The 20,052-nt window shown below is 54.7% G+C and overlaps 8 protein-coding genes across 8 annotated transcripts; 4 read left to right on the top strand and 4 right to left on the bottom strand.

The window, feature by feature from the left end:
* Positions 1-171: 171 nt before the first annotated feature.
* Positions 172-3,106, top strand: SODALDRAFT_364335 (hypothetical protein; the record flags this gene model as incomplete). Its single annotated transcript, XM_028614634.1, has 12 exons — positions 172-282; positions 403-587; positions 1,419-1,492; positions 1,571-1,634; positions 1,704-1,781; positions 1,919-1,994; positions 2,167-2,267; positions 2,377-2,549; positions 2,627-2,633; positions 2,764-2,802; positions 2,851-2,867; positions 2,952-3,106. The coding sequence occupies 12 exons, from the start codon at positions 172-174 to the stop codon at positions 3,104-3,106; spliced, it is 1,080 nt and encodes a 359-aa protein (XP_028462376.1).
* On the bottom strand, positions 2,926-6,774 carry SODALDRAFT_382366 (hypothetical protein). The gene is made up of 10 exons (XM_028615225.1): positions 6,709-6,774; positions 6,607-6,629; positions 6,352-6,420; positions 6,273-6,319; positions 6,134-6,148; positions 5,981-6,051; positions 5,750-5,905; positions 5,632-5,658; positions 5,169-5,194; positions 2,926-5,083 (listed from the first exon to the last, which is right to left on the bottom strand). Exons 1-10 carry the CDS (start codon positions 6,762-6,764, stop codon positions 3,204-3,206), a joined length of 2,370 nt encoding a protein of 789 aa, XP_028462375.1. The 5' UTR covers positions 6,765-6,774; the 3' UTR covers positions 2,926-3,203.
* A 340-nt stretch (positions 6,775-7,114) lies between these two features.
* Positions 7,115-8,297, top strand: SODALDRAFT_329674 (hypothetical protein). The gene has a single exon (XM_028611008.1). It carries the CDS (start codon positions 7,219-7,221, stop codon positions 8,131-8,133), a length of 915 nt encoding a protein of 304 aa, XP_028462374.1. The 5' UTR covers positions 7,115-7,218; the 3' UTR covers positions 8,134-8,297.
* On the bottom strand, positions 8,227-9,450 carry SODALDRAFT_329673 (ribosomal protein L1p/L10e family protein). Its single transcript, XM_028611007.1, has 2 exons — positions 9,085-9,450; positions 8,227-8,985 (listed from the first exon to the last, which is right to left on the bottom strand). The coding sequence occupies exons 1-2, from the start codon at positions 9,285-9,287 to the stop codon at positions 8,325-8,327; spliced, it is 864 nt and encodes a 287-aa protein (XP_028462373.1). The 5' UTR covers positions 9,288-9,450; the 3' UTR covers positions 8,227-8,324.
* A 929-nt stretch (positions 9,451-10,379) lies between these two features.
* Positions 10,380-12,824, top strand: SODALDRAFT_286304 (cysteine proteinase; the record flags this gene model as incomplete). Its single annotated transcript, XM_028608527.1, has 2 exons — positions 10,380-12,200; positions 12,351-12,824. The coding sequence occupies 2 exons, from the start codon at positions 10,380-10,382 to the stop codon at positions 12,822-12,824; spliced, it is 2,295 nt and encodes a 764-aa protein (XP_028462372.1).
* A 1,994-nt stretch (positions 12,825-14,818) lies between these two features.
* Positions 14,819-16,385, top strand: SODALDRAFT_85680 (TPT-domain-containing protein). Its single transcript, XM_028615745.1, has 2 exons — positions 14,819-15,093; positions 15,159-16,385. Exons 1-2 carry the CDS (start codon positions 15,003-15,005, stop codon positions 16,331-16,333), a joined length of 1,266 nt encoding a protein of 421 aa, XP_028462371.1. The 5' UTR covers positions 14,819-15,002; the 3' UTR covers positions 16,334-16,385.
* Positions 16,385-16,757, bottom strand: SODALDRAFT_85716 (hypothetical protein). Its single transcript, XM_028615746.1, has one exon. The coding sequence runs from the start codon at positions 16,635-16,637 to the stop codon at positions 16,437-16,439; it is 201 nt and encodes a 66-aa protein (XP_028462370.1). The 5' UTR covers positions 16,638-16,757; the 3' UTR covers positions 16,385-16,436.
* Positions 16,715-19,942, bottom strand: SODALDRAFT_382361 (hypothetical protein). Its single transcript, XM_028615224.1, has 2 exons — positions 19,357-19,942; positions 16,715-19,238 (listed from the first exon to the last, which is right to left on the bottom strand). Exons 1-2 carry the CDS (start codon positions 19,825-19,827, stop codon positions 16,878-16,880), a joined length of 2,832 nt encoding a protein of 943 aa, XP_028462369.1. The 5' UTR covers positions 19,828-19,942; the 3' UTR covers positions 16,715-16,877.
* Between the last annotated feature and the right edge of the window lie 110 nt (positions 19,943-20,052).

Raw genomic sequence — 20,052 nt, 5'->3', positions numbered from 1 at the left:
CGCACATGCAGCCCGGTGTACGGAGTCGGAGAGTCAGAACTCACTTCTTCAACTTCAACACCGATCCTACCTAAGGTATCCGTCTCACCCACAAGATGCGATGCGTCTCAACAAGATATATGCATATATAGCCCCGCCTGTGTCACCCACCTTGGATATTTGCCTCTTCTTATGAGGTGGCAGTGCGATCTCTTCGGCTTCTTTCACCGGCCACGTACTTGGTACATGCTCTCACCTAACGTCTACCTTAGCCTCTGCACTGAAGCGCATATGGAGTACGTTGTACGGATACAGATACCCTTCTTTCTCACTTCGCTTCTCTCTTCGGCCCCGGCCCGCTCCCCCCTCTCTCACCCAGCATTAATTAATACGAAATAATTGCCAGCAATTGGTTGTGGATAGGGATGGGAAAAGTATGAAAAGGTCCGTCCCCTCACCCCCCATCGACTTTCGACTGTCCAATCTGCGTTGTCCACGAGGCTGGCTGGCAATGCCAACTCATCCCAAGAGCCAATCACTCTCTGCCAGCCTAACCCGGCATCAACCCACCACATTTCGCCTGTCGTGCCTGTCGTTCTCATCCAATAGTCAGTCGTCTCTCCATGTCACTGCCTTTCCTCACATTGCCTCTCATTGCCTCCTGGATATGCCTGTGGGTATTCGTCTTGGCCCCGTCTCTTGTCCCCCCTTCTGTCTCTGTCGCGGAATGACATGTCATATAATACTCCGAGATCCACAAGTGTTCCGATTTGTATTGAATACAGCGTAACCGTAAAGGGTAAAGCCGGGTCCCTGCTATATCTTATCGTATCGTATTTGTTTTAACGTATTATGTCTTATCTTATCGGGTTTTATTTTTATTTTTATTTTTATTTTATTAGGTCTTATTATCTCTTATCTGCTCTTATCGGCTCTATATATTCTTATCGGCTCTTATCGTGTCTGAAGTACCTAGGTACCTTTTCTTATTGAAGATCTTTAATAGGCTATTAAGCCCAAGAGCTTTAATAGACACTCTTATATAAAAAACAGCCTTCTTAGTAATAAAAGTGATTAATAGTATCCCTATCTAGTATAGTACTTCGAAAAGTGGGGATAATAAGGGTATAGCGGGGCTATAGCATAAAAAAAATATTTACACTAAAAGTATTATATAAGATGGGTCCTTATGCTATAGGTGGGTTATAAGTTATGTATTTTTTGGGCTTTTTGAAGAATTTTAATAAGTTGTTGAAATTGTCGAACGGGGCCTTTTACGGTTACGCTGTATCTAACAAGAACTACACAATTATTACCTCAATCAATTTCTTACTCTACAATTTGACCCCAATTCTGACTGTTCCGGTTACACTGCATCTGACATTCGTCCCCGTCCCCTCCCTCCGCCGGTTGGATGGGCTGAAGGGTACAGCATCTAGCGCTAGCCCGCCCGGTCAGCGGTCAGCGGTCAGCGGTCACACCGCGAGACCCTGTCAAGACCCTGTCTTGCCATGTGTCCTTCCCTCCCGACTTAGCCCACCCGGGCCACGTTTGCGGAGGGACTACTTAGGGAATTCGTGCCACTGAACAGTTCTCGTCCCGGTTCATGTTGAGCCGCTTTTCTTGATCCAACCAATGTCCTCAACTCGTACTTCGTACGTGTGTTGTCCCAACTTTTGAGGCCCTACCCTCGAGGGAGCGATGACATCATTTCCCATTATCAGGTCGCAGGCCCATCTAAGGAACCCCAGTGCCCAGGGCTCAGGGCACCTGATGCATCCCATGCAAGATCCTCGGCGGGAGTTGCCCTTGTAGTAGCTCTTTATCCAAGGTATTGGAAAAGGCGGCAACGGATGCCGGTATTCCCATGATCGGCAGTTACGCCTTGAATCCCCGCCACACCCGCTAATTTAATGTAACTTGCACATAAGGTGGGCAGGGCGAGGACGAGGGTACGGATGTCCCACCAGCAAAAAATGGCAAGCCTGAGGGAGGGCGGCACATCTCTGGCTACCGTTGACCTTGACCGTTGACCGAATATCTAGGATAGACAGACGACTGATAACCGATGACCCCTGGTCTAATGATGATCGAGGGCCGCATAAAGTAACTCGTCGTATATAATCACATGATTTCCGAAGCAAGCAGAATACCCAAAGGACAAGGGGCGTCTTTGCTTCAACATAGTGGCCCACTACCGACAATACTGAAGCACCGGAGCTTGACTTCTTTGCCCTGCCCTCGCAACGGCCCAGTGCTCGTGTCGGGCATCAACCGCCCAACTCCCAGTCTGCCCGAACGGAATGAATTCATGCCTTATCCTGGCACCAAGTGTCTTCTTCAGGCATATCCCAACCACGGTGCCTGAAAAACTATTCCTACTTTGGGAGCCTTGAGACGAAAGCAGGATCCGACCCCATGTGTAACCATGCGATGCGGCTCCCGAGTGGGAGGTGTCATCTTCATTCTGGGTCGGCCTTACAGGAACTTGCACCACAAAAGGGGGAAAAAAGAGAAGAAAGAACGGGAAAAGAAGGAATATTTCGCATTGGGCCCAGAGCCCAAGGAAGGTTGACGACCCCATGGGGGACCAGGTTAGTTACCCGCCAATGGGGGTTACACATTTTCTTCCTTCGTGCCAACGCAGGCCATAGGTGGGTGATATGGCGTGGGAAGTGTACCTAATCGTTCGTTCTCGACTGCCGGTAACTACCTTGGTAAGATAAGAGAGGGGGTGTTGCTTGATCATGAAAACCTGCTAGCTCCTCGACTCAATGGTCGAAGTCATAGACAGGGCTTCTTGATCCGCCAACTCGGAGGATGGTGAAGAAATATCAACGTAGTCCTCTGCTTGAACCTTCAAACCTCTAGCAAGAGATGGGAGATGCGTAAGAAACTAGTCCTTCCTGTTAATGCATGTTGAGTTTCGGAGTATACATAACATATAACACCTGTGTCTTGGAATGTTCAAGCTCCGTCAGTCGGAACCTCTTATAGTCATTTATTCATTTTTAATTACAACATCTGTGTCGTTGCTATGTCGCTCGCATCTCCTTCGCAAAATGGACGCCTATGGAGGGCCCAAAGTCCACCTGGCCAGGCCCTACAGGATGCCTTAACCCAATGAGCCTCTTTCCCTTCATATTCCATGATCATACCTGTTGACTCCTTGTACGTCCCATGAAATGGCCACCCGAGCAGAACCAACGCCATGCCGACCCGATTTACAGACCCCTCCCAAAGCGAATATCAAAGTCCTTGAGAACGCTCATTATACTCGCCGCCTCCACTTCAATGGGTAATCTGGACGAAGCCGTCGGGGAAGGCAACGTTGCGCCCGCTCTCGGCGCAGCGCGCAGCTTCGGCAGCCAGGATCCAATGTCATCGGTGGCCTTGCTGAAGTTTCGGTGGCTCGAGAGCGTCTGGTACGCCTCGGCACAGCTGAGGCTGAGACCGAAGCCGGTGTTGCGTTCTTCGGCCTTGGGCCCCGAAGAGGAGCTCGCGTTGCCCGACTTGCAGCAACCGCCTGCGGCACCTCCGCCCCCGCAACACCCGCCGTTTGCGCCTTGGCGGCTGATGTTGGCAGAGAGGGCGCGGCAGAAGAGTCCGGAGACGGGGTCTGCGATGCACTGGGCGCAGGTGCCTGGTCCGCCGGGGCCGCAGCCGCGGGAGGAAGCGTCTGTTTTGGGAATGGCCGCCGACTGGCGTGGCCGAAGCTTTACTGCACCGTCGGCGTCGACCTCCATGGGTATCGGCATCGACGGGAGGGCATCGGCCTCGGGTGGCGGGGTTTGTGTTTGCTGCGAGAAGGGAACCGCCTCGGCGCAGACACAGTAGTCTCCTTCCTTGCAGAAGCCGCAGGGGTCATGTACGGGGCCCGACGGCATCGCGGGAGGGGAAGGGGCCGGGGGGTGAAGACTTTGCGGTTGGGGTTTCTTGAAATAAGAGGTGAAGTCGATCTCGATGGCCGAGTCGTCCACATTCACATTCCAGTCAGATCGCTGACGTTTCTCGATAGGAGGTAAGGTGGGAGATGCGGGCGGCCTCTTCAAGTCGGGCAAGGTTGACTGCAACGGCCCTCCCGCGCAGTCGCATCTGTTCCCGGGTCCACACTTGCCGCAGCCTGTCTCGATGGACTTGATGACGGTCTCGGCACATGCACAACGGCCAGTGGGCCCGCAAGATCCGCATGTAAAGCTCCCAGATGAGGACGTCTCCATGTGGCGGACTTGATCAACCGGCGAGTGGCCATGAGAGCCCATGCCGGGTCGGTGTACCGAGGGCAAGTTCCCAAGCGAGGACGAAGAAGAAGGGGCGAGGGTTCTACGTAGAACGGGGAAGTGTCCCGAGGCGTCGTCTTGGCTGTCCCACCTCCGCCTGATGCTGTCCAGTTGGGTCTCGGCCTTGACGCGGTCCTTCCTCTCCTGGTCTAGGAGGTCCTGGAGAACTTCACACCGAGATTTGTGTGACTGGACCTCCATCTCGAGCTGGAGGATGCGTTCCTTGTACTCGGCTTCCTTCTTGTCGTGCGCTTCCTGTTGCTCCTCTAGTTGACCCTCCAGCTCGTTCACCCGAGCCGCACGTCGTTCGCGGAAGGCCCTTTGCGCGGCTCTGTTTTGGGCCTTGCGTTTGGTGGGTGGAGTGTCGGTAGCCGGCTTGCGACCGGGCTTCGGCCGAGGCGGAATGACCCATTCCTTTGTGGTCATGGAACCTACCAGCTTTGGCAGCTCTGCTGGTGGGGAAGCCATGATGGAAGTCATGGTTCTGTGAGTTGCGTCAAGCGGCGGAAGAATGAGTGGGTATGAGTTCGACCAGGACGTCAACGAGGAGAGAGATGGGGTGGTCGAATGTGAGCGGTGCAGTGATGTAACCAACGCCCCCGACGCCCAACTGCGACTACCGTGGGCCTGGCGTGCGTCACCAGGTGGTTCTGTCGGCCTTGATTCTGTGATTGAGATGAGGTCGGAGACAGGTATGGCTGCAGTGGTTTTGATTTCGGGTGTGAAGGGGTAAGAAAGAGAAGAAGAGGGGGAGGGGAAAGAAGACATTCTGGGCTTCAGAACTAGTGATCCGACGACGAATACGAAATGGCGGTTCGTCGGCTCTCAGCGATGTCGCTCGGTGGAGTCGACGTTGAAGTGTGTGTCACAAGGGTCTCTTTCAAAGTACCTCGGAGGTATCTCTCGCACCATCATACATTCGACGCTTCTTCTCTCTGTATGCATGCACTGCAATCGTTGAAATCGAAAGATATTATCAAGGTCATATGAAAAAAGCCTCTCGACTTATCTTAGAAGTAGACGAAAATAATACGAAGCAGAGATATCATAACCATTTTCCATAAACGTGGAGGTAAGAGAGGAGTTTTAAGGAAAACGCAATATGAGCACATTTGAGACTAATGTTAAGCTGTCTATTGGTCGACTTGGGAAAGGAGGCAACATACATACAGAGCCTGGCAATCTAGAAGTCTTTGATCTTTAGAGAATCATATCACTCGACTCTAGAATGTAGGAAATCCTATGGCATGGCTCTCTGCTGGTAGCAAAGGCTGCTTTTCAGTGTTGCTGGATGCGATTCGCGTGGAAAGACTAACTTTGGAGCGACCTAAGAAGAACTTCGTGAGACTCGTCAGGTACAAAGCCAAGTCACCTGAGTGAGTGGGGCCGAAGATTGGAACTAGCACTGATCCATAGAGCCAATAGAATTGCCTGATGGTGATTAGATTGATAAGATAATTTTTCTCGACTTCCGACCGTGTGCTCCTCACGCAACGCAAAGATCCAGGGCAGGGCCCTCGGTTTTCTCCAATCGTTGAGGTTTTCCTGTGATTCTTCTCCATTTCCCTGCAGACGTGGCTTCCATCGGGCGAGTTTGGCCAACAATGTGGTAAGAACACCCCGTATCATTACCGTGGCAAGTATCTCTAGTCACCGACATCGGGGAAAGCTATCCAGGTCGTCCATCGGTGTGCTCAATAGTGACTCCCTGGAAAGGTCACGTATCATCGTGGTTCATGTTGTACAATGCCATGTTGATCGACATCTCAGTGTTTTCCAGCTTGTCCACCCTCTGTTCGGGTGGTGGGAAAAGGAAAGAGTTCGGCAACAAGTCAAACAGGTCGTATCAAGGCTCTTAGCTATTTACAGCGTACGACGAATATTTCTCTCTGAGGAAGATTTGATGTTTGCGGACTCCTCAAGAAGTAGTATATTCGGCTTTTATGATAGTTATGATACATGTACTATGTTCTCGATATGTTTATGCGCGTGGAAAAACAATTTATAGCTCACATTCAAATTGATATGGACCCATGAGACCAGGTCCCCTTTGGAGAGAACTGACTTGTCTTGTCAGTCCAGGAGACGACACGGGCATCGACAATACTCCAAATCCACCCGTTGATGTTTTTGATGACCAACGGAGGTGATGTTTGCACGACTGACATGACAGTCCGTGGTCGGTTCTCGTCACGGCTGTTTTATCGGAGACATAGCACTCGTACCGACTCGTGGCTGCTGTTGTGAGCGTAGCGCAAATCAGAGTTCTTATTATTAATGACGCTGGCACAGATGAACCTACTCATTGTTTAACCTACGACTCTATTGGAGCCGGGGAACTAGACACGCATTTGACCCTCGAGAGGCCCACTGGCGATCCAGTAATGTCCAGAGTCATCATCAGAGCCAAAGTTCGAGCCACCATAAAAAGCCAAAGGCAGCTCCTCACCTCGACTCACGCGGTTCCATTTGCTTCATTGGAATACCCGAGACTCCTTCCGCCATTCAGAAACTCTACACTGCCCAAAGCAGAATAGCCAAAAAAAAAAAAAAAAAGAAAGAAATGCACAGGAATTTGAAAAGACAAAAAAATTTGTAGCTTCTCTTTGATTGAGCGTGTCATCCTTAGTGCAGGGGCCATGCTACTGTAAAGGTTGTTAGTTCTGCGTTTCGAAAGGGGGACCTCTAGGTGGGTCAACTTACATCTTCTCTGTATCGTTTCAAATTGACCAAATGCCCGAAGGCGAAAGAAGAAGTGGCATATGGCACTTATAAAGGTGAGGTCTGTGACTAAGCATAAAAGACCCACAGAACGTACCCATGCTACAACTGCTACCACCATATGCTGGCTATCCCTCGCTGCTAATCCACTACCTACGAAACACAAGTCCGAGTAAACTTACGTTGGATGGCCGAGAGGTAGCCAAATATCCTCCCACAACGAAGGTTCACCCTCCAGATGACCGGTCTCAGTATCCGGGCGCCCGCCAGGGGCTTCGCACTAGCCTCATCCACTTCATCAGCCCCAAGCTCCAACGTCGACTCGGACGACGATGCTCCCCTCCCATTCCCCGCTGCCCTCCCACGGGCCGACTTCCTTACCCCCGATTTCCACCCGGCCGCCTACCTCTCCTCCCTCCCTCACCGCCACCAAACCCTGGACGACCTGAAATCCGACCTCCGAGAGCGCAGCGCGGCCATCAGCGCCGAGCTCCTAGACCTCGTCAACGGAAACTACACCTCGTTCCTCTCCCTCGGCGACGACCTCCGCGGCGGGGACGACAAAGCCGAGGGTGTCAAGGTGGCCATGCTCGGCTTCCGGCGGCAGGTCGACGAAGTGAAAGCCCGCGTGCGCGACCGGCGGGAGGAAATTGAAGGGTTGACGGGCGAGCTGCGGACCCTGCGGCAGGATATCGAGGCCGGACGGCGTATGCTGGAACTCGACGATCGACTGGCAGGGCTGGAAGAACACTTGGCCATTGGGAGCCTGCCGGGGAAGGAGAAGATGGGCAAAGAGAAAGCTGAGGATGATGGTTGGAGTGTGGCGGCCAGTGACGTTTCTTCGGATGAAGAAGAGGACGATGATTACGAGGGTCTGGTTGGTAGCAGTCCTGCGCAACTGGCAGCGCTGGCCGCGGAGTACTGCGTGATTGAGGCGTTGGCGGACGCCGTAGGCAGGGATAAACCTTTTGTGATAAAGGCAGAGGCTCGCATGACGAGATGTCGGAATACGCTGCTACTGGATCTCGGGACGGCCCTTAAGGAGGCTCGGAAGGCGGGGGAGAGGGGAAAGGCTCGCGTCATGAAGTACCTCGGCCTCTATGGCATGCTGGACGCAGAGGGCGAGGCAATTAAGGTGCTCAAGGGGGTGTGAAAAGCCAAACGCAGTTATCAGGTCGAGGGGAACGAAAGGAGGGCGAGAAGAACACATGATACCCAAAATAAATAAATCAGCCTAGATAGAATTGGCTCGGCACATGACTCTTCGCTGTGGTTCTTTTTTATACAACTACAACAACGATATATAATACAACTGATGCACCCATTTCTTGGCGTGACATGGTTTTACATGACGTGAGACAGGTCCTCGGGCGTGACCTTGTCGTCGGTAGGATCGAACAGGCCGTTCAAGTTGAAGCCCGGTCCATGCGAGGAGCTCAGCACCACCTCCCTAATCTCCTTGGCACCATCCAACTTGGCAATTTCCTGCTTGATGCTCGTCATGAAAGTCTTGACATTGGCAGCCAGCATCTTGGGGGTGAAGCCGAGCTGGCCCACGGGGATGCGCAATGCGGCCGACCTCTCACGGTACTCGTCGGCGCCGGCATCGTCGCGAATGGCGCTGACGACGTTGTCGGTGATGGTGCGCATGCGTTTGTTCGGCATGAGACCCTTGGGACCGAGGATGCGGCCCAGGCCGGCCTTGTTGAGGGCGGCCTCGGAGGAGGTGTGGCAGATCAGGCGGTTGAAGGTGATGTTCTCGTTGCGGATGGCCTCGAAGAGGGATTCCTGCCCCGCCAAGACGGCGCCCGCCTGGAGAGCTTGCTGTGCAATTTCGCTGTTGTCCGGGCAAATGACGGCTACGCGCACGTCGGTGGTCTTGACGGAGTGTGGGAAGCGGACGCGGCCCTTGATGACGGGGCCGTTTCGGGGGGTTTTGAGGCGAACGGCGAGCTCGTATTTGATGGTTGTTGGGGGGCGGCCGACCTCGTAGGCACGGAGGTAGCTGTGGGAAAGCATCAAACCGTTAGCCAAATAACGTTGCGATGTGACATAGGGTAGATGGTGAGATGAGCAAGGGAAAAGGGAAAAGGGAAAAGCGAACCGCATGGCATCGCAGAGGGAAAACTGCGGATATTTGGTCGGATCCCACGACTTGAACTCCTTTGATAGCTTCTTCTTCTTCTTCTCCTTCCTCGCCAGCTCACGCATTTTGGCGAGATTCTTGCTGCCACGAGTCTGGGTCTGGGCATGACTGACGGCCGGGACGAGGAATCGGGGTACTAGGGCCGGCTTTGGCCTTGTCATATGGGTCAGCGATAACCTCGCCATGGAGGCAAGGCATTGTGTTGACGTGGCCATCCTTTTGTTGAGGTTACCGGACCGACAACGTCGTTCGACGAACAGGCCCAGATATGTTGTGTCGGCGAATACCCTGGTGCAATGCCACCGAAATATTCCCCAGTCTTTGCGTTCGTTGCTGGAGACTGGTCGGAGCTGTGTTTTCAGATTCCGCCTAGATAGTCACGTGTATTTGAGTGGCCTATGCACTGGCCCCACTCCGATGAAATGTGTACATATACCGGTACAGAGTATCTGTGTCCGTACGGATTTGGGATGGATACTTCGATGTCCAACCCCGAATTCGTAGAGAAATCTTATCCTAATTGTTTTACTTTTATAAGACGAACACTTGAATGTGGTATCATGCTGCTCAGCGCTATCATTATGGGCGTTGGGAAAATTTCAAAGAGGCGAGGCGCAACGCGTTGGACGCGCTGAGTGTGGGGAAAAAGTGCTTCGGTCCTTTTACAGACCCATTGTACCTTATCTTATCAACGGACCTGGATTTGTCCAACTGCATCCGAATTTGGTACGTACTCCGTAGTTGCACTGTCACAACGTACGGCGAACTACATGTAATTACTTCGTAAGGTAGTCTCTGTCTGGCCCATCTGACCCGTTTGTCCCCACGCCGACCTTTCAAGGCTTGGTTGGCTATTACCAAGGTAATTAATTACCTTACGATTCTGCAGGACACTCGACCTGCATTTATTTGCATTTTGATTTTCTGTCATGTTTCCTCCCTTCCCTTCCCACATAAAAATCAACCCAACATGTAATAACCCATTACGCCGTACACTATAAGCAATCTCTGCGGGTTCCCCGAGACTTCGCTTGCCACCCGTTCCTAAGAATAACAAAATACACTTCGGCATGGAGATGACCGACCCTCACCCTCACCTCATCACCTTGACACAGGCTTAATCTCGATACGTTACGATACGATACGATACGCTACGGATATACACGATCTGCATCCTCCCGGTGCCATCCGTCTCGACCGACTTCCAGGCATCAACCGACAGGACTATTGTCCGTCGCGAGGGGCGCGGAAAAATGAATTCCCAAAGAGCTCACTCGGCACTGTACAACGATCCCTACTCATCCAAGTCCTTCTATGCCGGGCAGGATCTGAAGGATAGGCTTCTACAGCCCACCGTCCTCGTTTCCATCGCTGCCCTTCTAGTAACCTCGCTGCTCTGGACTTCGTCCGCCCGCCTCGACATCCTCTGGGACGCCTTCGTGTTCGTCGTCCCCTACCGAGCTCTCTATACTATCGACAACTTGCTTCACCCCCCCTTGGTCCCTCGACCAATGCTCCAAGGTCCCGCGAGGACCCATGCCGCCAAAAGCGCACTCATGCAGAGGGTACTAGGCTTCGACAGACCGGGCGGAGGCGTCATGGGCACCGTGACCCAGGCCGGACAGAGGGGGCTCGCATCCTTCTCGGGCGCCATGATGGCCCTGAAAGGTGGTTCGGACCGGCCCCCCGGCCTGGGCAATCTGGACAACTCGTGCTACCAGAATAGTATCCTCCAAGGCCTCGCATCCTTGAAGCCGCTACCGCGCTACCTCTCCGATCAGCTTCGACACATCGAGCTCGATGCCGCCAACCAGAAGAAGTATCACGCCGCGGTCACACTACGCACCCTGATCGCCGATCTCAACGACGCATCGAACCACGGGAGGACGCTATGGACACCCGGTTCTCTCAAGAATATGAGCACATGGCAGCAGCAAGATGCGCAAGAATACTACTCGAAGCTGCTGGACGAGATCGACCGGGAGATCGTCAAGGCGGCCCAGTCAAATAATAAGAATAGCCTCCCACGTCTCGAGTTGAAAGCAGCAGTCACAGACGAACCCACCTCCGTGGATGACACGACTGCGAGCCAACACAGCGACGACAGCGGCTATCAGAGCATCTCGGTCTCCTCCACGACCGAGTCCTCGGCACCCAGCGTATCGCACAACCCTCTCGAGGGCCTGGTTGCACAGAGAGTTGCCTGCGTCCAATGCGGGCATTGCGACGGGCTTTCCATGATCCCTTTCAATTGCCTGACTCTCAGCCTGGGGCTGAACTCTGCAGAGCACGACCTGTTCGAGCTGCTGGACGCCTACGCCCACATCGAGTCCATCGAGGGCGTGGAGTGCGGCAAGTGCACGCTCCTCAAAATGCGACGCCTCTTGAACACCCTCCTCGTCCGGGAGCGCGCGTCCGGCACGAGCCGTGAGACGATGGGCCAGCACGGCGCGAGGATGGCGGCGGTGGAGGATGCCCTGGACCGCGACGACTTTGAGGACAAGACCATCACGGACAAGTGCCAGATCCCCCCGAACCTCAAAGTGACGTCGACCAAGACGAAGCAGACGGTGATTGCGCGGCCACCGCAAAGCCTCGTCATCCACATGAACCGGTCTGCGTTCGATGAGAATACGGGGTACATGTGGAAAAACAGCGCTGCTGTGAGGTTTCCTCTTCTTCTGGACCTCGGCCCATGGTGTCTCGGTAGTGCGGGCACATTCAAGAGGGTAGATGACCAGGGTGAGGGCGAGGGCGAGGGTCAGGGCGAGGGCGAGGGCAAAGGGCCCCTCCCGGTGGTGGTGCCTGCCCACCCAGACAGGGAAGAGTGGCTCCTCAGACCTCGCGTCTCCATGGTGGCGGGAGATAGAGGCCAATCCAAGATCACCGGGCCTTTTTACGAGCTGCGGGCGGTGATCACACACTACGGCAGACATGAAAACGGGCATTACGTCTGCTACCGCAAGTTCCCTCGCTCCTCACCCCCCAAGGCGACGAAGCCGATGGAGGCCGCGAAGTCAAGGGAATCTGTCAGGAATGAATCGGAAGAGCCGGGCGATGCAAGTGACCAAGATGTCATCTACCACGATGTCGTCGACCACGTCGATGTCGCAGCCGACCGGCGGGAATCTTCCGAGACAACACAGCCACAGCTTCGTCGTACTGAGACGAAGACGGAGGAGGATGAGGAGGAGGAGGAGGAAGAAGATGCGTGTTTGGAGGAGAGCGGCAACGAAGCAGAAGCCGAGACGGAGTGGTGGCGGCTCAGCGACGACACGGTCTACAAGGTGGACGAAGAGACGGTTCTCGCGCAGGGGGGCGTGTTCATGCTGTTCTACGACTGCGTCGACCCTGCTAGCGCCCTGACATCACAGGTGCAGGTGAAAAGAGGCGCTGGGGCACGGAGAGAAAGACACCATACGGTGATGGCCTCTTCAGAGAAGGTGTTGTCGTCGTCACCGGGTGAAGAGGCCATGACTGGGAATGATGACGGTAGTTCGACATATACTTCCGTCGAGGAGGAAGTCCGGCCCGCGGACAGACCGGAGGAGGCAGCAACTCCCGTGCCACAGGCTGAAAGCCATACATCCGGTAAGGACGGCCCCAGCCGTGCACCGCCGGCCTCTGACGCCAATAGCGGAACTGAGAATGTTGCGGCGGCTGAGACGATCGCGTCCAGAGAGGCAGAGGCAGCTTAAATCCTATCATGAGATTCGATTCATGCAACAAGGCGCCCATAACCCGGGTGACGACGAAGTTAAGAGAGAGGAAGGAGTGGTACTGCTCATGGAGTGGTGTATTTTGCATAGCGATGGCGTTTGTGGGAAGAAGGTTACGGCTAAGGAGAGCGTCAATGGACGAGAGATCCGGGGTTTCAAAAGCGAAGGACATAAGGGTCGAGCCGTGAGGTTGGACCGTATCGTCTTACAATGGATACTATGCTGGCTCTGGAGGGGTTTCTTTCATCTTTTCTTTCTTCCCTTTTATTTTGTTCGTCTTGGGCGCTGGTGGACACTGGCACGGGAGCACAATCAAAAGTTCGAACGAGAGACAGGGGAAACATGGGGAGTCAGGAACATGCTTCGGGTGTTGAATCCGACGAACCGGCGGGCACGGTCTCATAGCAAAACAGCGACAGGAACCCAAATATACGCCGTAGCCAAGCACTGGCTAGAGCCCTACCGGAACATACAGCCTTGGCTAGAGCCCTACCGGAACTACTACCCCTGGGGATAACACAACCATCCTAATCATGGGATGTCGCGTTTCCGTGAAAGACGAAGGACGAGGGATACGTCTTAAAGTTTGCGGATGTTTATACAATGTCCATCCGATGCATCAGTGTTGATATGCCGTCTAGAGATGGGAAGAAGAAGAAAACAACAACAATACCACACGTAAAAGAACCGGCGGCAGGGCATCGGGGACCGACAAGGCTGGTGACATCAGCACCAATAACGGCCGATAATAAGAAGAACCTGGAAGCCCTAAACGCCTATCTCAGGACCTTACCTCATACCTCATTGGAAGCTCTGCATGTATCCGCACTTTGTATCCATAACGTCCCTTATTACCGGTAGTGTGGTCCGTCAACAAGCTTCAACAAGGAAATAAGCTTTCTAGCTCCTGTTGCATGTCGTCATGTACTCCGTATTCCAATTGACGATCCATCGGAGTAGGTAATACGAAGTAGGGGAAGTAGAAGTACAATTGTGTTCATATCATCTTCCACCTTTGAGTTGTACAGAGTACGAAATGTTGTCGCGAGGTATGGTTACCTTACCTGACTACCTACCTTACGGATATTCCGTACCTTACAGTCCGCCCACCCTTTCTCTTCATCTCTCTCATCTTTCTTTTTCTCGTACCTATATTCCTCCCTCCCAATTGATCTCTCGTTTTCTCCCACTCAGTCTCGTGTCAACTCTTATGATACCCGGCTCACTTTGAAAATATCTCTTCTTGGGCCAGTCGACGGAAAATTTGCAATCGTTCTATGATACCTACCTAGGTAGACCCTTACTCTTCCAGCCCGTCTTTCTGAGCGACCATCATCGACTGCTTCAACGATTCCTCTGACAACGATCGAGCATAGCGAATCGAATGATACTCTGAATTCCAGGTCTCACACGCCAATTTTGCAGGCAACAAAACGCCTAAAATACGGAGTTGTACCTTGCGTTCTGCTCAGTCTAGGTAGCACAGCACTATACCTACCATCGTGACCCACGCGACAGCCTCCCTTCGGAGCTTTTTTCTCTCTCTCTCCCCCCCCTTTCGACAGTGCAACGTTGGCATCGGCATTCCAGCCTTCTCGGCTGACATACCCCCGAGTTACTCGAAAGAGTGGGGCCTTGAACGAGAACTCCCCTCAGAGGCCCAGCCCCCTTTCATATTATTCCTCCTCATCACCGACGTTCTCCCTTGCTGTGAGCGAGTTTGATCCCTTTCTTTTTTTTCCGACTTTGTTTTGCATCGTCGTTCGCCCGCATACGACTTGACGACCATTCATCAACTGCTTGTCCTTTGCCATCTCTCTAATTTCCCCACTGGGTCATTCGAGCTCAGTCACGGGTCGCACATCATACGCCCGTCCTTGGTTTCTGTTCCACAAGGGCCTGGAGCCACGCCGGCTCCGATCGTCTTGGCCCTCTGACTTGGCCGTGCTGACCAATTCCTGCTTCTGCTCTCCGGCATTTCAGTCAATCCTCTCCACCATGCCTTCCGCCGCCTATTCCGTGCTCCCGTTCGCCGAGGATGATAAGCCGATCAGCGCCCCGTCCCCGTCTCTGCATCCGGCCTACTATATTGCGTGAGCGTCTGAACACCCTCAGCAGCGGTCGAGCCGGCCGTTGTCGTCATGTTCGTTGCCATTCATGTCCATTGCTAATCATCTCAGAAACTGGATCTTCTTCTCGAATCTCACTATCATCTTCAACAAATGGCTGCTCGACACCGCTGGCTTCAGTAAGCGCTTCTTCCTAACCTCCCCCGCCCTGAATAACCAACATGAAGCTGACATTTTGTGACAGAATACCGTGCGTCTGCTGCCCTAACACCATGTGATGCCATGAATGCATTCCTCGTCATCCCCATCCCCTCGGGCCTCGGGTCCTTACATTTGATTAGCTTTCTGCAGAGTGGCCTATGGACTGACCGAATGCTCTCTCTAGCCGTCATTCTCACCTGTTGGCACCTCATCTTCGCTACCATCGCCACACAGCTTCTCGCCCGAACAACCTCGCTCCTCGACAACCGCCACCATGTCAAAATGACCGGCCGCCTGTACCTTCGAGCCATCGTCCCCATCGGCCTCCTCTACTCGGGCTCTCTGGTCTGCTCCAACCTCGTTTACGTCTACCTCTCCGTGCCCTTCATTCAGATGCTCAAGTCCGCCTCCCCCGTCGCCGTCCTCTTCGTCTCTTGGCTCTGGGGCGTTGCCGATCCCAACGCCAGGACCATCCTCAACATCCTCGTCATCGTCTTCGGCGTCGCCCTCGCCTCCGTCGGTGAGATCGAGTTCTCCTGGCTCGGCTTCCTCTTCCAGGTCGGCGGTACCTGCTTCGAGGCCGTCCGCCTCGTCATGATCCAGGTGCTCCTCAAGGGAGACGACTCCAACGGCTCAGCCCAGCAGATGGACCCCCTCGTCAGCCTCTACTACTACGCCCCCATCTGCGCCTTCACCAACTTCCTCGTCGCCATCCCCGTCGAGGCCCTCACCTTCAACCCGCACCATCTCTACGACACCGGCTTCCTCATCCTGCTCCTCAACGCCGCCGTCGCCTTCATCCTCAACATTGCCAGCGTCTCCCTCATCGGTAGGACCTCCGGTCTCGTCATGACCTTGACCGGCATCCTCAAGAACATCCTCCTCATCGCCACCTCCATCCTCATCTGGCGAACCAACATTTCCCTCCTCCAGGGCATCGGCTACTCCATAGCCATCTTCGGCCTCGTCCTCTATTCCACCAGCTGGGACCAGCTCAAGACCGCCGCTGCCAACAGCTTCGTCTGGTTCAGCAAAGCCGTCAAGAACCCGGAAGATGGCCGCCTGTCCCCCCTCGTCAGGCGGGGCCTCATTGCCGCCGTGCTCCTCTTCTTCTTGGCTTTGCTCGTCACCGGCTACCTTTACTCCAGCGCCGGTGTCAATCCGTTTTCGGCCATCAAGTCGGGGGAGTGGAGTGAGGCCCTCTTTGAAGGGCAATAGAAACGTTTGTCGTGTCTGTCTCATGTGGGGATCTCGACCAAGAAAAGGATGGGTGGCATTGGACTGGGAATGGTCTTGGGATTGGCTTATTGCAGCGAGGGCGTTAAAAGGGCGCACTGTCTTTTCTTTTCTTTTCTTCTTGTTCTATCTGGGCGCATCCGTACATGCTGCGGCGACAAGAGATTGCATTTCTTTTTAGAGACGTCTTCATGGACGCAATACATCTCACGGGCCATGGTCTGCATGACTTGTCCATCTCAGTCCACCCTGTCACGTCTAGTACGATGAACCGAGTTGTAACCATTGAAGTAATCAGTGTGTCGGGGATTCCAACATTATGAATCCATGGGGACACAATTGCCAATGGAGCTGTTTTTACCTGTCACATAGTCTTGGATTCCGGTGCGTTTTGACAGGCGGTAAGGTGGATGTTGTCCCGTTATCTTCTAATTGTAACCAATTGAGGCGCGTACCAACCCTTACACGTATTCGTTCTATCACCACTAAGACATATACCCTCGAGCCATAGTCCTAACCGAGTCAGCTAACGGTCCTTGTGGCTCCTGTCGCGGCGGGACGAGACGCTCGTGCTCCTGTCCCTCCGGCTGCGGCGGTCCCGATCTCTGTCCCTGTCACGATCACGATCACGATCACGATCTCGCCTGTCTCTGTTGCGGTCGCGGTCGCGATCCCGATCGCGATCTCTGCCCCTGTCCCGGGTCCGGCTGGGCGACCGGCTCCTCCTCCGATCACGCCTTTCGCGGTCACGAGACCTGTCTCGATGCCGGTCCCTGTCCACGTCCCTGTCTCTATCCCTGTTCCTATCCCTCTCGTGGTCATGTTCGCGATCGTCCCGTTTCGAGACTAGATCGTGCGGCCGTTCCTTATCCCGTCCGGGGGGCACGTAGCGGTCAATATCCTCCAAATCGCGTTTGCGTTTCGCCTCGGGGGACCGATCGTCGGCATGTTCGGATGCAGGGGTCGCGGCAGTGGCGACGGCAGCGTTATTATTATTATTGTTGTTGTTGTTGTTGTTGTTGTTGTTGTTGTGGTTGTTATTGTTAAGAGCATTCCGCTTGTCGTCGATACCGGGAATAGGGAGGCCCTTTTCGCGGGCTTCGCGCTGGGCGGCGAGGTATGCCTTGGCTTCCTTCTCGCGCCGGCGGACCTCATCCATGCGTGTGTGCGAGGCGCGCTCTTCCTTGTGGTCGAGGCGCGAGGAGAGGCGGTGGGAGCGGGAGCGGGAGCGAGTGTGTGAACTGGAACGGGAACGGGAACGGGAACGGCTCCTTCGGTCGCGATCCCGGTCTCGGTCTCGATCGCGGCGGCTAGTAGTGGCGGCGGAGCGGCTACGGTCGAGTCGGTGGTGGCGTGGGGAGCGGGACCTGTGCCTATCTCTGTCTCTGTCTCGGTCTCTCGCCCGATCGCGATCGTGTCGACGGGGACGACTCATATCTCGGTCGTACCTGTCGTTGCGCTGGCGGGAGCGGCTGCGTTCACGGCTGCGATCTCTTCGGTCATAGCGGCTCCTCTCACGTCGTTCTGTAGCACGACTCCTGCTCCTACTCCTGACCCTGTCTTTCTCCCTGTCCCGCCGGTGTCTTGAGCGTGACCTCTCCCGCCGCTCAGTCCTTTCGCGAGAACGATGCCGGGGTCGTGGTGACTCCGACCGGTGGTTTTTTCTGGAAGGACCGCCATCGTCCCGAGGGCGATGATGATGAGTCCGATCCCGGAGCTTATCCTTTTCGTCCTCTTGGTCCCTGTCGCTGTCTCGATGACGTTCCTTCGGGAGCTCAGACGGAGGCTTCGTGGCGGTTCCGTGAGCTTTCTCCTTGTCTTTCTTAGTGTCCGGCGTGGCGATGGAGGCCGCCGAATCGGCTGCGCGCTTGTCGGAGAGCTTGGGAGAGTCGCGGGGCGAGTCCTTTTTGAGGGGCATGATGGCGGAAGCGCGGGCAAGCTTCCTTGGAGGCGGGGCGAGAGCGAGTGCCTCGTCGATTTCCAACTCGGGCTGCTTTGGCTCGGGGTTGCCGCATTCCCGCAGAAGATCGGCCAGAGCCTCCTGCTCGAGCTGTTCCAGCTGTTCCTTGGAGAGGCCTTCTTTCGCCTTCCGCAGTTCCTCCTCTCGATCGCGACGTCTCCTCTCCCTGTCCTCGTGTTCCCTCCTCTCCCGGCTGCGGTCACCATCTCGACTGTCGTCGAGGTGGCGAGATTGCCGTTCTCTGTCTCTGTCTCTGTCTCTGTCTTTGTCTCTGTGTCTGTCCCTTTCCGTGTCTCTATCTCTGTCGCGATCTCGGTCACGATCCCGGCCACGATCTCGGTGTCGGCTTGGACTGCGACTACGGCTCTGTGGTGGTCTCTCGGCCTGGCGAGCCTTCTCGAGCTCTCGGAGTTTCCGGCGTTCTTCCCGCTCCTTCTCCCTCTGGGCTTCGGCGGCCTCGCGTGCGGCGCGGCGGGCATCCCGCTCCTCCCTGCGTCTGATCTCGGCCTTCTCACGCTCCTTCTCAAGCCTCTTGCGCTCCTCACGGGCGATCTCACGCTTCCCTTCCTCGATGGCGGCCTCCAGCCTCCGCAGGTTCTCGCGCTCCTGCTCACGTGCAGCCTGCCTCTCGAGGGTCTCCTGGTAGTACTCCTCGTCCGTTTTGGCGCCACGGATCCTCTCAGCTTCGGCTTCTTCGTCTCCAATGTCGGCGCGGCGGAGCTCCCGGATACCTTGTTGGATGGCGTCGCGGTCGATGAGCTGGGTGATGACTTCCTGGGCCTTTTGGTAGACACCTGATCGTTCGAGGGCGCCGTCGATTAGGGCGGCGGCCTTGCCACGGTCGAGGGTGAGGATTCGACCAGGGTGCTTTTCAACTTCTTGTTCGGCGACTTCGAGAATGGCCTTGGTGACTTGGGCCTCGTAGTCCTGTTAGGCTGTTAGGAGGGGGAGAATAGGGATTAGAGACAGCGAAGGAAAGGGGGTGGCTGAAAGGGGTTTTTTTTTTTGTTCTCTTTTGAAAAGAAAAGGGAAAAAGGGGACATACGCTGGCGGCGAACTTGTCCCAAACTTCCTTCCGCATAGCATCATAACCACCCTTCTTCTTATAGCTATGAGCGAGCGAATCGATGGCAGCGCGCGTTGCTGATGGAAGGGGGAGGTCGGCAGCAGTGAAGCGTCGGCCGGGGGCCGGTGCGGCCGACGTAGAAGAGGCATCTTGCGTGTCCATCAAAGACGCTTCAATCGCCGGGTCATTTGTAGCCGCCGCGAGCACTACGGCGGGGAGTGCCGCAGTAGCCATGGTGGCCTGTGTCGGCTCTAGAGGTTTGGTTCTGAATGGCGAGGCAATGTGAGGCAAAGGTGTTGGGTCGTCGCGACATCGAGTTGTGGACAAGAAAATCGAGACTAGACCATGGCGGAATTGAAGTGACGTTGCAAAATGCGGCGAAAGGTAGTAAGACAAGCGAGGGGAGATGAAAAGCCAGAGAAGAAGAAAGGCGGCTGGCGTACTTCGCATTGAGGTGTTGTGCAGGGACAAACTTGACAAGGCTGTAGGAGGACAGCGAGTTTGACAAGCGCGTCTTGAGAAGTGAAGTTGTGTTGGTCCGAGTGTGCGACCGCCGAGGCTACTGATGGGCGGCTTACGTAACCCGCCCTGAAGCGGGGTTACTGTATTTAGCTTTATACCCTCAGCTAGAGGGGCAGGAGATTCTTCCTTATTAATCAATCTCGTTGTTTTCGC

This window comes from Sodiomyces alkalinus (genome assembly GCF_003711515.1).
Source record: "Sodiomyces alkalinus F11 unplaced genomic scaffold SODALscaffold_18, whole genome shotgun sequence".
Lineage (NCBI taxonomy): Eukaryota > Fungi > Ascomycota > Sordariomycetes > Glomerellales > Plectosphaerellaceae > Sodiomyces > Sodiomyces alkalinus.
This window is presented reverse-complemented; position numbering and strand designations above follow the sequence as displayed.